This window comes from Pseudophryne corroboree, chromosome 5, assembly GCF_028390025.1.
Source record: "Pseudophryne corroboree isolate aPseCor3 chromosome 5, aPseCor3.hap2, whole genome shotgun sequence".
Lineage (NCBI taxonomy): Eukaryota > Metazoa > Chordata > Amphibia > Anura > Myobatrachidae > Pseudophryne > Pseudophryne corroboree.
The window spans coordinates 608,091,867-608,107,589 of record NC_086448.1 but is presented as its reverse complement, the minus strand read 5'-3'; the positions used below and the strand labels follow the sequence as shown (position 1 = coordinate 608,107,589).

At 43.2% G+C, this 15,723-nt stretch overlaps 1 protein-coding gene across 2 annotated transcripts in view; it reads left to right on the top strand.

The window, feature by feature from the left end:
• VAPA (VAMP associated protein A) overlaps positions 1–14,016 on the top strand; it is a 161,216-nt gene extending 147,200 nt beyond the window's left edge. For both annotated transcript variants that reach the window (XM_063923459.1, XM_063923460.1), the window contains exons 5-6: positions 2,706–2,843; positions 10,345–14,016. In XM_063923459.1, the coding sequence (XP_063779529.1) occupies positions 2,706–2,843; positions 10,345–10,461 (255 nt within the window). In that variant the 3' untranslated portion in view covers positions 10,462–14,016. The remainder of the gene's footprint in view (positions 1–2,705; positions 2,844–10,344) is intronic.
• Positions 14,017–15,723: the final 1,707 nt, after the last annotated feature.

Below are 15,723 nucleotides of genomic sequence, written 5' to 3'. Positions count from 1 at the left end.
TTGGGGCGCGGTGCTGGAGCAACATTCCCTTCAGGGTCGGTGGACCAAGGAGGAGTCTCTCCTCCCGATCAACATTCTGGAATTGCGGGCGGTCTTCAACTCATTGAACCTGGCCCAGCATTTAATTCAGAACCGTCCTGTTCAAGTACAGTCTGACAACGCCACCACAGTGGCTTACATAAATCATCAAGGCGGCACTCGAAGCCGTTTGGCAATGAAGGAAGTCTCATGGATTCTGCAATGGGCGGAACGCCATCTACTGGCCATATCGGCAATATTCATTCCCGGAGTCCTGAATTGGGAAGCGGACTTTCTCAGTCGTCAGGACGTACACGCCGGAGAGTGGGGCCTCCATCCAGAAGTGTTTCAACTCCTAGTGGAAAGGTGGGGCCTTCCAGACGTAGATCTGATGGCGTCTCGACACAATCACAAGGTTCCGGTCTTCGGAGCAAGGGCAGGGGATCCTCAAGCAGCATTCGTGGATGCGCTGGCGGTGACTTGGAGGTTTCGGCTGCCGTACGTGTTCCCTCCGGTGTCACTCCTGCCCAGGGTAATTTGGAAGTTCAAGCAAATAAGAGTAATCCTGCTTCTCATAGCTCCAGCGTGGCCCAGACGACACTGGTTCTCAGACCTGCAGGACCTATCGTCAGAGCGCCCAATCCTACTTCCACAATGCCCAGACCTCCTCGTTCAGGGCCCCTGGGTCTACCAGGACCTAGCCCGGCTGTCTTTGACGGCGTGGCTCTTGAAGCATCCGTCTTGAGGGCTAAAGGGTTTTCTGAGGCGTCATTCAAACTATGTTGCGGGCCCGGAAACCGGCTTCTGCTCGCATTTACCATAGGGTCTGGCATTCTTACTTTGTTTGGTGCGCATCTAACAATTATGACGCTTCCAAGTTTAGTACAGCCAAGTTGTTGGCCTTTCTTCAGCAGGGCCTGGACTTAGGCCTGCGTCTGTCCTCCTTCAAGGTTCAAATATCTGCCTTGTCGGTGTGGTTTCAGAGAAAGATTGCGACCTTACCTGATATGCATACCTTTACTCAGGGTGTGTTGCGTATCCAACCTCCCTATGTCCCTCCTGTGGCTCCTTGGGACTTGTCGGTGGTTTTGGAGGCGTTACAAGAGACTCCGTTTGAACCTTTGTTCAGCTGATCTTAAGTGGCTTTCCCTTAAGGTGGTGTTTCTGCTGGCTATTGCCTCAGCTAGAAGAGTGTCTGATTTGGGTGCCTTGTCTTGTAGTTCCCCATATCTGATATTTCACCGTGACCGGGCGGTTCTTAGGACTCGTCCCGGTTATTTGCCTAAGGTGGTTTCTTCGTTCCACCTTAATCAGGAGATTGTGGTCCTGACCTTTGTCTCTCCTGATCTGTCTCCCAAAGAGCGGTCTTTGGATGTGGTACGGGCTCTCCGTATTTATGTGAAGAGAACTGCTTCTATTAGGAAATCTGATTCTCTCTTTATTCTGTTTGGGTTTCACAAACGGGGCTGGCCTGCTCACAAGCAGACTTTGGCCAGATGGATTAGAATGGTGATTGCACATGCTTATGTAAGGGCTGGTCTGTCAGCTCCTGCTCACATTACGGCCCATTCTACTCGGTCTGTTGGACCTTCATGGGGGGCCCGCCGTGGTGCGACCCTTGAACAATTGTGCAAGGCGGCTACGTGGTCCTCCGTGAACACGTTCTATGCCTTCGATACTGCCGCTTCCAAGGATTCTTCCTTTGGGCGCCGGGTTCTTGTGCCCGCTTCAGTGCGTCCCCTCCCATAAGGAACTGCTTTAATACATCCCCAATGTCTATCCTTGTGGAGCCCAGTGTACCCCGCAGCAGAAAACGAGTTTTATGGTAAGAATTTACCTTTGTTAAAACTTTCTGCGAGGTACACTGGGCTCCACAAGGCGCCCACCCTGACGCACTTAGCTTCTTTGGGTTGGTGTGGGTATAGCCGCTGACACTTTCTCCTGTCGTGAGAGTGTGGTGCTTGTGGCATCTTGCAGTTGTCGTCTTTTTTACTTCCTACTGCATTGGGCTGATTAAACTGAGCTCCTGTGCACGGAGGCTGGGTGATATAGGAGGTGGCGCTATGCATCTTGGGAAGAAGGTCAAAGCTTTTGAGCCTGTTGGTGCTTCGGATCAAGATCCTACTCTACACACCAATGTCTATCCTTGTGGAGCCCAGTGTACCTCGCAGTAAGAGTTTTAACAAAGGTAAGTTCTTACCATAAAACTTGTTATATCTGTGTGTAAACGTAAAAAAGATAATACAGTAATGTAATTTATTTGTTTAAACTATAAAGCAATTTTTTTTCAAAATTGTTCCCAAAAGTTTATTTAATTATCACGTTATATAAATAGTAGCTATTTAAACATGATATTGCATTTTTTGTGTTTCAAACATTTCATTGAGTCATGTTTAGATAGCTGCTATTTACCTAATTTGACAGTTAAAAAATAAAAAAAAATCTTGGTCATTTTTGGAGAAAATATTAGCCAGGTATGTGGTTAAGCATACTTCCAAGTTCCCTTATCATTGTCAATGGCCCACCCCACACTTCTCTGTATGGTTACCATTTAACGTAGTTTTGGGTGACAAATTTAAAACGATGTTACTTTTTTTTTTTCTTTCTTATTTTAATTGCCCACATGAATGTTTTGTGAATTACACTAGTAAACTGCGATTATGTACATTCTGCGTTTGTCTTCCCAGGCACATGAAGCTACAAGATTGTTTTCTTTTCTGCCAGCGAAAAGTACTGATGATATTGAACCACGAAAGCTTGTGGAGGAGTGTAAGAAACTTCAGACTGAGATAATCAAACTTTCAGATGAAAATCGGCGGCTGAAAGTGAGATTTTTCTTGAATACTCAAAGATCAATTATAAAATATTTGCTTATTGTCTTCAAACTGAAGACCTATTTAGTCATGGCCGCTACTTGTCATATTTTTCGGTGTCTAGCTTTGTTTACAATAAAGCTATTTGCATTTACTATGGGATACATCTATCAAGCGGTGATGACACCCTTTTTATGTGTATTAGCTGATAAGGAGGTGGTTGCTGCCTCTCCCAAATATATTAAAAAGCTTACTGTGGAGAAATAGGAAACAAGTCTTTTGGTACCTTCACCTTGTGTACATAACTGCACCGCTATAGCAGCACATTATAGACCTAATGACCATGTTGATCTAATGCATGTCGATCATTAGTGGTCAACCTATTAAGTGTCAACCTAGAGACCGGATACCCCAGCAACTATCCTATTAGCACATCTTGCTGCTATTTATTGCCTTCTGCTTCGCCTTGAACAGGAAAGATATAGCGGTTGCACTTTTGAATTTATTGATGTATTTTTAATACATTTGCCTGTATATTGCCACTCAAAGCTGTAAAATAAGACTTCCTTTCAACATGCTGATAGGGACACATTGGTCGACTTAAGCTGCGATAAAGTATTCTTTTGAGTTTTTTTTTGTTTTTTTTAACAGTGTTTTAATAGCAATTTGTTAAATTTCAGGGAAAACACAATTTAGCTATTACATTGTACGCTATTCTGCATTGCAGTCTTTTCATTGTATATTCACTTTATACTGTACCTATGAGTTTAGCTGCATTACTAAAGATGTTTTGCAAAAATTGTAAAAAGCACCCAAGTTTCAGAATGAAGGGGGTAATTGAGTTGATCGCAGCAGCAAATTTGTTAGCAGCTGGGCAAAACCATGTGCACTGCAGGGGGGGCAGATACAGCATAACATGTGCAGAGAGAGTTAGATTTGGGTGGGTTATTTTATTTCTGTGCAGGGTAAATACTGTCTGCTTTATTTTTACACTGCAATTTAGATTTCAGTTTGAACACACCCCACCCAAATCTAACTCTCTCTGCACATGTTATATCTGCCTCCCCTGCAGTGCACATGGTTTTGCCCAACTGCTAACAAATTTGCTGCTGCGATCAACTCTGAATTATGCCCTAAGTCCCATTTTAGTTAATTAACAAGTTTTAGTAAACTGAGGGTCACACACAAAATGTTTTGTACTTACAATGAATACCATTACAGTTGATAGGAATGATGAGAGCTGCTTGTATATTTTCCACACGCTTTTCCAACATTGCTGTAAAGTTATTTATTGTGTCCCAAATTATCCAGTGTCTATCCCAAATTATTTATTTTTATAAAATAGGATCAGCACTAATGATTTACTTATTAACACATACATTCCTATATCATGAAGTACAAAGAAAAGGAGAAGAGAGGACTTTTCGTTTTTGGCGCACTCTTCTGAACAAAACTGTACTGAACTTGTATATGTCTAAGTAGTCATATGGATAAAAATTAACTTTTAATCAATAAATTAAAATATATCGTCCCCTAGAAAATTAATTCTGTTATCCTGATGAATATCAGGAGATGTGTTTTGATGCGGCAGGGGCAGCAGGATTGTACGTACTAAGATACAGGTCCTAAATTGGATTTGGAAGAGTGCACCTATGTTCGTAGAAATTCACCAAGGTTCAATACATGCAATAATCCTAATTTAGTGGACTCCAAGTTCCTAGATAGGAAAATACTTATGTACTCTCAATAGTATCTCTGAGTAGCCCGTGCAAAATCTGAAACGACATGTGGGTAATAAAGAGATATCACACATCAGTAGATTCTGTTGCTGGTCTTAGTCCTCTGGGTCACCAAAAATAACCATGTATATAGTGTTAGGATATCACATATCCATTGGTCAGTATTCTGATCACTGTCCCTAAATGAAAAGAAAATAATCTGGGTACAAATAGCAGGTATGGAAGAAATAGTGTCGGTGTTAGACCGGAGTGTCCCCAGTAATTCCTAAATCATAGCAAGCAGGTTGAAATTGCCTCATACGGCTGTGTTTTGTCTGCCTCAAACTTAATATCTGGAATGATGTTGAAGCTGAAGCATAGGCATCTGTGCCTTGTTCAGGTATCAGTCTTTCATGGTTCGGAGTGTACAACCACATGTAGGCTGGAAGGTCAATGCTTGGTCTGCTCGTATCTCATGCTGTAATTACTGTTGATAGGTGCACTGCTGTCCAATCATTTCTCAGACTCAGTCACTCTACTTTTTACAAAACGCATAACGTCTTATTTTTTTATATAAATTTAATGAAAGGGATATTTCTGCAGCGGGGTACACTGGTATTCCACAGGGAATAATATCGGGGTGTAGAGTTGGATCTTGATCCGAGGCACCAACATACTAAAGCTTTGACTGTTCCCAGGATGCACTGCACCGCCTCCTCTATTTCGCAGTCTCCAGGCACTGGAGCTCAGTTTGTAAGTTGGTGCCTGCAGCTAACAGGAAGGCGCGCACACACACACACACACACACACACACACACACACACACACACACACACACACACACCCCCCACCCCCCCCCCCTACTGCTCTCCAGGATTGCGTGGCTGCACGTTAAGGGATGATGTAAAAGGGTCCTCCAAGCGGGACCTGCCGAAATCATGATCCGGGACGTGGTCTCCGGAGACGGACCGTGCCTCTGGCGTGGACACTATGGCCCCACTATATCCACCAGGGCAAGGAGCACAGGTCAGATTTACCAGAATCCGCTTTACATAGGCTCCATTGTACCTGTTGGTGAAGTCCAGCATAGGGGAAAGGGTGCTGACCTGTAGCCCCTCCCCCAGCACCAGGCGCCATCTACAACAGATGTTCCCGTCCTGGAGCTGCATCTCTCTCTCTCCCTCACTCTCTGTCAGCGTTTGTGCGCCATTACACAGAACTGCACTGATTCTGGGACTGCGGGGCACTATCTCCTCTGTAAAGCCACCTGCCTCATCAGTGCTGTGCATTTACAGGACACTTAAGTATTCTACATGTCGTTTAGACGGTTAGTTAAGAACAAGTGCATAACTACAGGAAAATTTAGTACAAGTATTCTGTGATATACATCCAGTGTTTATTGTCCATTGTTATATCTGTATACATACATAGCTTTCCTTAGTATTGTTAGTCCAGTGCAGTTTTATTGTTGTATGTAATAATTTCTGCATTGTACATGTGACTGTGTGTGCCTGTAGCTGCCGTGTGGTTTCTATTCCGTGTATCCTGAGGGGGGCTAAGTGCGTCAGGGTCTCATATATAGTATTTCACAGGCGATACTGTTTAGTATTATTCTCTGTGTATTTTAGTCACCATTTACCAATTAAATCCTCTGATCTGCATTTGCAATCACACTCCACAGGGTTTTTTTTGTCAGGTACTGTGTATTGCTATATTGTACTGTCACGCACTAGGGCTACATTTTCCAATGTCTGCGCCACAGGACGGATGATTTGTGGCTGATCCTGCGTCATGCATTGCTGATGGCACGGATTTATCTGAGGAAAACATTCCAGCTGAGGGTCCAGGTACTGGGGGTTCTGTACCCCTCGGTCAGCTTGGAGCACCGAGGGCACACCAAGACCGACCTTGGCCTGCTTTTTCCAGTTTACTGACTATGCTAGTACAGAGACTTGCGCCCTATGGGACCTCCTGTGCCTTTACAGCCACATATTGTCCCTGTAGTTAATCCGCCATGGGTGGATACTCTGTCTACTCAGTTACAGCAGTTAAATCGGTCTTTGGTTAAACAAAAGCCTGAACCTCACCCTCCTAGGACCAAAGGCTCATCTAAGCGGGCCATTTCTTCCTCGCAATCCACTCGTATTTCGGATACTTCATCCGATGAAGATGGGGTATATTCTGATCCATCAGACACTGATGCAGATGCTTCTGATGGGGAATCTACAACACAGGTTGATGTTCCTGACCTCTTGAAGGCTATCAAACTGATTCTTCAGATCGATGATGAAACTGACCCTCCAGATATGTCTAAGAAACCTGATAAGTTCAAACGTCAGAAGGTTACTAAATTAGTTTTACCACATTCTGACCATCTGGTTGACATACGTCAGGAATCCTGCGAGTTTCCATGAAAGAAGTTCTCCCTGTCTAAAAAGATGCTAGCTTGTTATCCTCTCGCTGCAAAGTTAAGTAAAAATTGGGAAACACCACCTCCGGTGGACTCGCATGTCGCATGTCTTGTGGTGTCTTCTACTCTGCCTGTCACTACCGTCACACCTCTGAAAGAACCGGCTGATAAGCATGTGGAGGGTTGTTTGACGTCTATTTACACTCTGGCAGGTGCTGTACATAGTCCTACTATTGCAGCTTCTTGGGCTCAAAAGCTATTGAAGCCTGGGTTCAAGAAGTTGAGGCGGAGCTACCTCTGAATTTTTCTTACAATACCAGACAGTGTCTTTCATATATTACTACAGCCTCTCATTACATTCAGGAGGCGGCTTCTGATGCCAGTGTACTGGTGGCCAAAGCGTCTACTACGTCAATTCTGACTTGCCGGATTCTGTGGTTGCGGTCCTGGTCTGTGGATCTGGACTCTAAAAAGACCTTGGATGTGATCCCTTTTAAGGGAAACATCCTTTTTGGGGAAGATCTGAACAAGATTGTTGCTGACTTAGCATCTGCTAAAACTGCATGTCTGCCGAGTACTAATCCTTCGGCTCCGAAGGCTAAAAGTACCACCTTTCGTTCCTTTCGTCCTCCAAGTAAAGCAAAGGGTCAGGCGTACCCGAAACAGGCTAGCAATTCCAAAACCTCTAAGCCCAAACTTAAATGTTTCTGGGCTGCCCGTCAGCCTGCTTCCAAATCAGACAAGCCTGCTGCATGACGGGGCGGTCAGGTATGGTTACAGACCACTTCAGACGCCTGGGTGAGGGAAGTCATCACTCACGGATAAGCCATCTCTTTCAAGAAACGTACCCCTCGCCAGTTTTGCTCGAGAAATATCCCTTCGGATCCGTTTAAAGCAAAAACTCTACATTTGGTGGTACAGTCCCTCCTGGATACAGGAGTGATGGTACCGGTGCCTCTGTCTTAGAGAGGCAGGGGGTACTATTCAACGCAGTTTCTCGTTCCGAAACCGAATGGAACCTCCCCGCCCATTCTCAACCTAAAGTCTTTGAACAAATTTGTGAAGGTATCCAAATTCCGTATGGAGCCCAAGGACTGTATGGTATCCCTGGACATACAGGATGCTTACCTACATATACCTATTGCATCAGCAATATCTGCAGTTTGCTATTGGCAACCTCCATTATCAATTCCAAGCCTAGCCTTTTGAACTCACCACGACTCCACGAATCTTTACCAAGGTCATGACTGCTCTCCTCCGCTGTCAGGGTATCGGGATCCTGCCGTATCTGGATGACTTGTTGATCCTGACGAACTCTCCAGAGATTCTCCTCTGTCATTTGGAACTGACGGTCCAATTCCTACAAGCCCACGGGTGGCTCATCAACTAGAAGAAATCCTTGCTGGTCCCTGCTCAGAGCATGGTTCACCTGGGGGCGTTATTGGACACACACAACCAAAGGTTGTTCTTGCCTCCGGAGAAGGTCCTGAAACTTCAGGACAGAATAAGATGCTTCCTCGCTTTCAACTCCTAGTGGACAAGTGGGGCCTACCAGATGTAGACCTAATGGCGTCTCAACACAATCACAAGGTTCCGGTCTTCGCAGCAAGGACAAGGGATCCTCAAGCAGTGTTTGTGGGCGCACTGGCAATTCCATGGAATTTTCAGCTGCCGTACGTGTTCCCTTTGGTGTCACTCCTGCCCAGGGTAATAAGGAAGTTCAAGCAAGAAGGAGGAATACTACTTCTAATCGCTCCAGCGTGGCCCAGACAGCATTGGTTCTCAGACCTGCAGGGTCTCTCGATAGAGCGTACTCTTCTACTTTCGCAATGGCCAGACCTCCTCGTTCAGGGCCCTTGTGTCTACCAGGATCTGGCCTGACTGGCTTTGACGGCGTGGCTCTTGAAGCTTCAGTTCTGAGGGCCAAAGGTTTTTCTGAAGCGGTCATTCAAACGATGTTGTGCGGCTAAGAATTATGATGCATACAAGTTCAGTACTGACAAACATTTTGGCGTTTCTGCAATAGGGCCTGGACTTAGGCCTTTGTCTGGCCTACCTCAAGGTTAATAATTCAGCCTTGTCGATATGGTTTCAGAGAAAAATTGCATCTCTGGCTGATCATACTTTCACTCAGGGTGTTTTAAGGATTCAGCCTCCCTATGTCCCTCCTGTGGCTCTTTGGGATTTGTCTGTTGTTCTGGATGCCCTACAAGAGTCTCCGTTTGAACCTCTTGAGTCTGTGGACCTTAAATGGCTTATGCTTAAGGTCTTGTTTTTGCTGGCTATTGCCTCTGCTAGAAGGGTTTCAGACTTGGGTGCCTTATCCTGTTGGGCACCCTTTCTGATTTTTCACCGTGACCGTGCGGTTCTTAGAACTTGCCCTGTTTATCTGCCTAAGGTGGTGTCGTCTTTCCACCTTAACCAAGAGATTGTGGTTCCGGCCTTTGTCTCTCCTGGTTTGTCCTCCAAAGAATGGTCTTTGGATGTGGTACGGGCTCTCTGTATATATGTGAAGAGAACCGCCTCTCTTAGGAGATCTGATTCTCTTTGTCCTTTTTGGTTTTCGCAAACGTGGCTGGCCTGCGAATAAGCAGACCTTGGCCAGATGGATTAGGATGGTGATTGCACAAGCTTATGTGCAGGCTGGACTTCCAGCTCCTGCTACTATGAAGGCCCATTCTACTCGGTCTGTTGGACCTTCTCGGGCGGCCTGCCGAGGCGCGTACCTAGAACAATTGTGCAAGGCGGCTACGTGGTCCTCAGGAACACGTTCATCAGGTTCTATGCATTTGATACTTCCGCTTCCCAGGATGCTTCCTTTGGACGCTGGTTCTTGTGCCCACTGCAGTTCGTCCCCTCCCGTGAGGAACTGCTTTTAGAAACATCCCCAATGTTATTCCCTGTGGTCTACCAGTGTATCCTGCTGCAGAAAAGGAGATTTATGGTAGTCTTACCATTGTTAAATCTTTCTGCAAGGTACACTGGATTCCACAGGGCGCCCACACTGACGCACTTATCATCTTTGGGTTTGTATGGCATTAGCCGCTGGTACCTTTTCCTGTCGTGAGAATGTGGTTCATTGTGGCTACTAACTACTGTTGTCACTTTTTTTACCTGCTACTGCATTGGACTGGTTAACAAAACTGAGCTCCAGTGCCTGGAGGCGGGGATATAGAGGAGGCGGTGCAGTGCTTCCTGGGAACAGTCAAAGCTTTAGCCTGTTGGATCTTGATCTGAGGTACCAACTCTACACCCCGATGTTATTCCCTGTGGAATCCAGTGTACCTCGCAGAAAGATTTAGCAATGGTAAATCTTACCATAAATCTCCTTTTATGTAGTGGGCGCATGATTTTACTTGAGGTTAATATTTGCTTTGTTTTCTAGGATGAAAGAAGAAAGGGCAGAGGAATGCTGGGAGATCAAAGTCACTGCATTCCATCACTGCTTGTCGTCATTGCAGCAATTTTCATTGGTTTCTTTCTTGGAAAGTTCATCTTGTAAATTAAGGCATACAGTGCTTTTACTTTTCACATTTTATTTTTCTTCTACCCCCCCTTTCCCCTTCTCTTCCTGGCCATAAAGTTGTTTAGCTGCCATGTCCGTTACATACAGCAGCTTATAGGCAATGCCTTTAACAATCACAAAATTCACAGAAAAAAAAAAAATAATAATAAAAAACAAACTGTTTGGCCATGGGAAAAAGTGTGTGTTCCTGCACCAACATCAAGACTCCCAGACACATGCAGTCTTTTATGAGGGTGAGGGAAGGGGGCTTAATAATTTTTTCCCGCTGTAATTTTAAAGTTTAAAGTACTTTTTTTTTTTTTTTTTTTGTATATTGTTTTAATCATTTTTAAATTTTATCTCAATTGTTTGCAACATGGTTTCCTTAGATTGCTAATCTCATTCAGGGATAAGACTGAGGTATCTTGGGATGGTGTCTCTTCAATGTAAATGCTAAACCTTTTACTTTGCGATGTATATTTGTAATGGCAGTTCAAGTTCTGTGTGAGGCAGATGTTGCGTATTTCATTTTTGCTCTTCAGTCATGTCCCATTTTATTATCATTGGAAAGATTATAAACAGACCACAAGTAATAGCTTTTCCCCGTACTGCATAGTATTTTCTGTCTCAGACGTAAGGGTCTCAGAGTTCAGTTATTGTGCTGATTTGGGTACTTGTTTTCTTTGCTTTTATAACGGTTGCTGCATTTTATATAGGGGCAATGAAAGACCACATCAGTATTAAATGAGATGAGCCATGATCCATTCAGTCAAGCAAGTAAAATAAATGTAATATATATACACACTGACACTTCTTACCTGTGGCTGTTATAAATACTAATTGACTGACTTAAACCCCTGATACATCAGCTGCAGATTGCCACAATTTCCCAATCCCCAGATGAAATGGAAATATTAAACATGCTTAAAAATCTCGTTTCCCCAATCCCGAATGAAAATGGGATCCGTAGATCTGGGATTTTTAAAATTTAAGAATTTCCCCCGATTTCCCCAACTGATTGCAGATCATTAATCGCCACTGATCGGTGGTGCTGTTAGATCAGGTAATCGGGTACCTGATGTATTAGGGCCTTTATACTCGTGGTTAGCCTCTTGATTGCGAAGTAAAATGTACCACATCAACTTAATGTTTTAGTGTTGCGCAGCACCTTTCTCACAGAAATAGTACACTAATATACACAATGCTGAATTATGCAGCATTTCCGATAGTATACTTTTATTTTCCTATGTTAAGGAAATGGGTGCAGTATTTCTTGTACAGTTCAAAGACATAATATTTTGTCACTGGCTAATACATTGGATAGATGCAGGTAGAGATGACATTACCAATTAGACACACTACTTACAATATTTGTGCAATGTCTGATGTTTTACACTGTTTAACTGCATATGCTGCTTCTTATTGAACAACCAAGCCTCATTCTGATTGCCCACCTTAATGATTTCTTGTGCCTTTTATTTTTTTTATTTTTTTTTATTTTGTCATGACTGTCCCATAAAGAAATAGTGTATCCTGTATAGTCTTCTGGAGAATTGCAAAGTGAGTCGTTATCTGTACATGGGAACATGGTGCTTGAAGCTGGTTGTTTTAAGGGTACGTTAGCCTATTAAAGTGTGCAAAATACGTTGAATGTGCGTCTTACTGGTGAGCTCTCACGTTTTCACAAAGTGTCCCACAGCTTTTTTTTCAGCTTGTGTGCATTGTAGAGGAACTGTCTGCAAGCGGACCAGGCAAGCTAAAGTAGATGTTTACGGTGGCAATTATTGTTAAACTTAGTCTGTTCTGCAGAATAAAAAAACAAAGAAACAAAAATGTCTGCAACTAATTATTTAATAAAAATGTTTCATACAAAATCTCAGTCTTTGCTTTGATGCCCCTCACCTTTGCATTGGTTGACCATTACATAGGAGCTTTGGTTTGACTGTTAAAATATTTTTATGCCAAACCCCGTCATTCCTTCTTCCATGTCTTAATGTTATCTGAATTTGGAAAGTCCATAGACCTATAATAAAAGATAACAATTTGAGCGCACATGGTAGTATTTTCCTGTAGCTCAAAGGAGGTTTGGTATGTAAATATAATTTTTTTTTTTTTTTTTTTATGCATTCCACATACAAACAACTTGATATAATTGACAAGAACACCTTGTAATCACAAGATCACGGTCATGGACCATCTTTCACGTGTACATAGTGGTCTTCCAGGTAGCAAGCAGTTACATGTATTGTCAGAGAAGAGTGGGGGCATTACACGGTTTACTGTGGCTTTGATCGAACAGTGAAATGTATGTGTACTGTTACAGGCATAAAGTGTCTTTAATACTGAATATGAAATATTTCACTTCATGAAGTCTGCTTTTTTCTGGCAAGAGATTTTAGTCTTCTTAAAGGGGAGCAATTTTGATATAATACCTCATTGTCCTACATCTAGTTCTTTGTATGCTCGATTATTTTGAAATGACCTTGCCTCAAAAAGCACAGTGGATCATTCAGTAATGTATCTTAGACCTTACAGTATACGCACAATTTTTAGCTGTGGGAAATGCTTTTTGGTCTGCTAGTTCTTCAAGTTGTGGCTAACGAATTTGCATTTTAACACTTTGGCATGGGATGTTATGCATACTGTTTTCATATTTTATATTTATCAGTAGCCACAGATTTCTGAATAGCAGTAAGTAGCAGAAATTGTGGCTACAGTCAGTTTAATTTCAGCGCTATTTTGATGAAGGTGTAAAAATATGAACAATTTTGCACAATTTCTGTTTGTAATATTGTATTGGTATGTCATGCGTGATTTGAACTATTGGCATTTTAGGAAATTAGCCCAGCATCTCTTGAACTGAACTTGATGTGCTATGACACTTTTAAGCTGTAACAGGTTGATTGTGTAGCTGTAAAGATAGCATTTTAATCTTGGAGAGTGTTTTGTTGCATCATAACGCATGCATCTTGCAGACATCAGTCATGCTACTCATTGGATTGCCATTTTAAACTGAACACACAAACATCTATGCTGCAAAGTACTCTATTCTTATGTATACTGCAAATGGAATGATTACTGCTTGCACCCAGACTGTTTCATATGCATCCACGTGGACAGAGCATACAGTCCTACTATTCTAAAGAATTGAATATCCGACCTTGTCATTAACATACCATAATGAAGAATCCATTTCTCGGAGCAATGTTGGACTTTGTCTTATCAAATGTACATTGTAATTATTTACTGATTTTTAATTTTTTGTTTTTGCTATTTGAGATATACTGTTTATTATATCCACAGCTTGGTTTTAATGATTTGATTTCATCCCTAGTGTCCCAGGTTGGGACTTTTGCTTAAATTTAGTGCAAAACTGCATCAGTCTTTCAAGGGGTGCTGTACGATTTGGACTGTTCCTTGATTCATAGTGATCCTCTTTAATGTTGTATATAAAATGTAATGCTCAGAATATTTTGCTATCAGCAGTGTCTTTGAAAGAAGTCAACCGTACTAAATTATGAACTATGGATTAAACTGTCTTTGTTCCTTCAATGTCTTTTCTTTTGTCTGATTTTCTACTTGTGCACTTAGCTTGCATCTTACACTATAACACCAATATTCACTTATTAGTGTGAACCTACTGACTTTTCTACATTGTACGCTGCGTTCTCTCCCAGTAGACAACTCGTTAAGGTGCAGTGTGAAAGTGTTCCCATACTGTACTGGATTTTCACCTTAAATGAAAATGACAATTTGAGGGTTTAGCGCGTCTTCAAGTATTCCCTTATGAAGCTAGTCTTTCTAGGTTTTAAGGCATAATCCAGATTTATGGAAATGTTTTAAGCCACTTAATATTGCATGGTTTACACATCACTCTTTACATGCAAACTACTGTGTTTAGCATAGATGGCTTTTGAAGATAAATGGAGGCTGTAGAGGCTAAAGAATCCTACATTATAGCTTCTTCCCCACCCCCTTCATTTATCTTTCAGGCTAATCGACATTTGTACCATTATCTGATATTTAACCCTTTTAGTCTTTGCTCCTCCTTTTGTACCCAATCTATTTGTCCTTAAAAGATGCTTACTAAACCGTAGTTACTGATCTGCAACTCTTGAAATTGGTACTGAAACTGTTCCAGGGTACCCTGGCTGACAGAACGTGTTTTGTGCTTGTAGTTGCACAACTTCAGCCCACTGTGCTGGCTGAGACTTGTAGTTTCATGAGTGTCTGCATGTCCAAATTAATATTTATTTATAGATTTTTTTTATTTATTACACAAATGTATTTAATATTTGCATTGAGTAGAGCATTTTTCATTCTCATTGGGAAACCATTTATATTGGCTTCCCCATTGAAATGCATTATACATTAATCTTGACTGAAATCGGCAAGATTATTTTCGAGGATTTCCAATAGGCTCACTGCTGTATATTTCTCTTACGTCCTAGAGGATGCTGGGGTCCATATTAGTACCATGGGGCATAGACGGGTCCACCAGGAGCCATTGGCACTTTAAGAGTTTAATAGTGTGGGCTGGCTCCTCCCTGTATGCCCCTCCTACCAGACTCAGTTTAGAAAATGTGCCCGGAGGAGCAGGTCACAGCTAGGGGAGCTCTACAGAGCTCCTTTAGAAAAGTTTTTTTTTTTTTTTTAGAGTTTGTTTTTTTACAGGAAGGTTGCTGGCAACAGCCTCCCTGCAATGAGGGACTGAGGTGGGGAACAGTGTCCGCCCTGAGAGATCTTGAGCCACTGCCTCTGCTGACTGGACACTGAGCTCCAGAGGGGATTGATCGCGCCACGCCACAGGGGAACGCTCACCCCAGCAGCCAGCTGCCACCCCCTCAATGAGCTGAAGTTGGCAAGTTAGTCACAGTCCCCCCTTACAAGCGGGGGGTCAGTGTGATACAGGCGGCTTAAGGGTGAGAGCGCGGTATTAACTGCGCACCCGGATGGCTCAGCGGTACTGCGGTGCGGCGCTGTCAGGGGCGCCCTGGGCCAGCAAGATACCCTACACTGACCATTCCAGCCTGTCGGGCTCCGCGGATCTCAGCCAGCACAGAATTCCTCAGGCCAGTATAATCTTAAAGAGCGGGAAGACAGCGCCATTGAAGGGGCGGAGCTTCTCAGAGCGGACCCAGCAGCGTTCAGCGCAATTTTCCCTGCCTGCAATCACTTCCAGTGGATGTCCGGGTCCCTCCAATGCAACTCCAGCTATCTGTACGGTACCAGGGGGTTGTAGAAGGGGTATCCGGACTC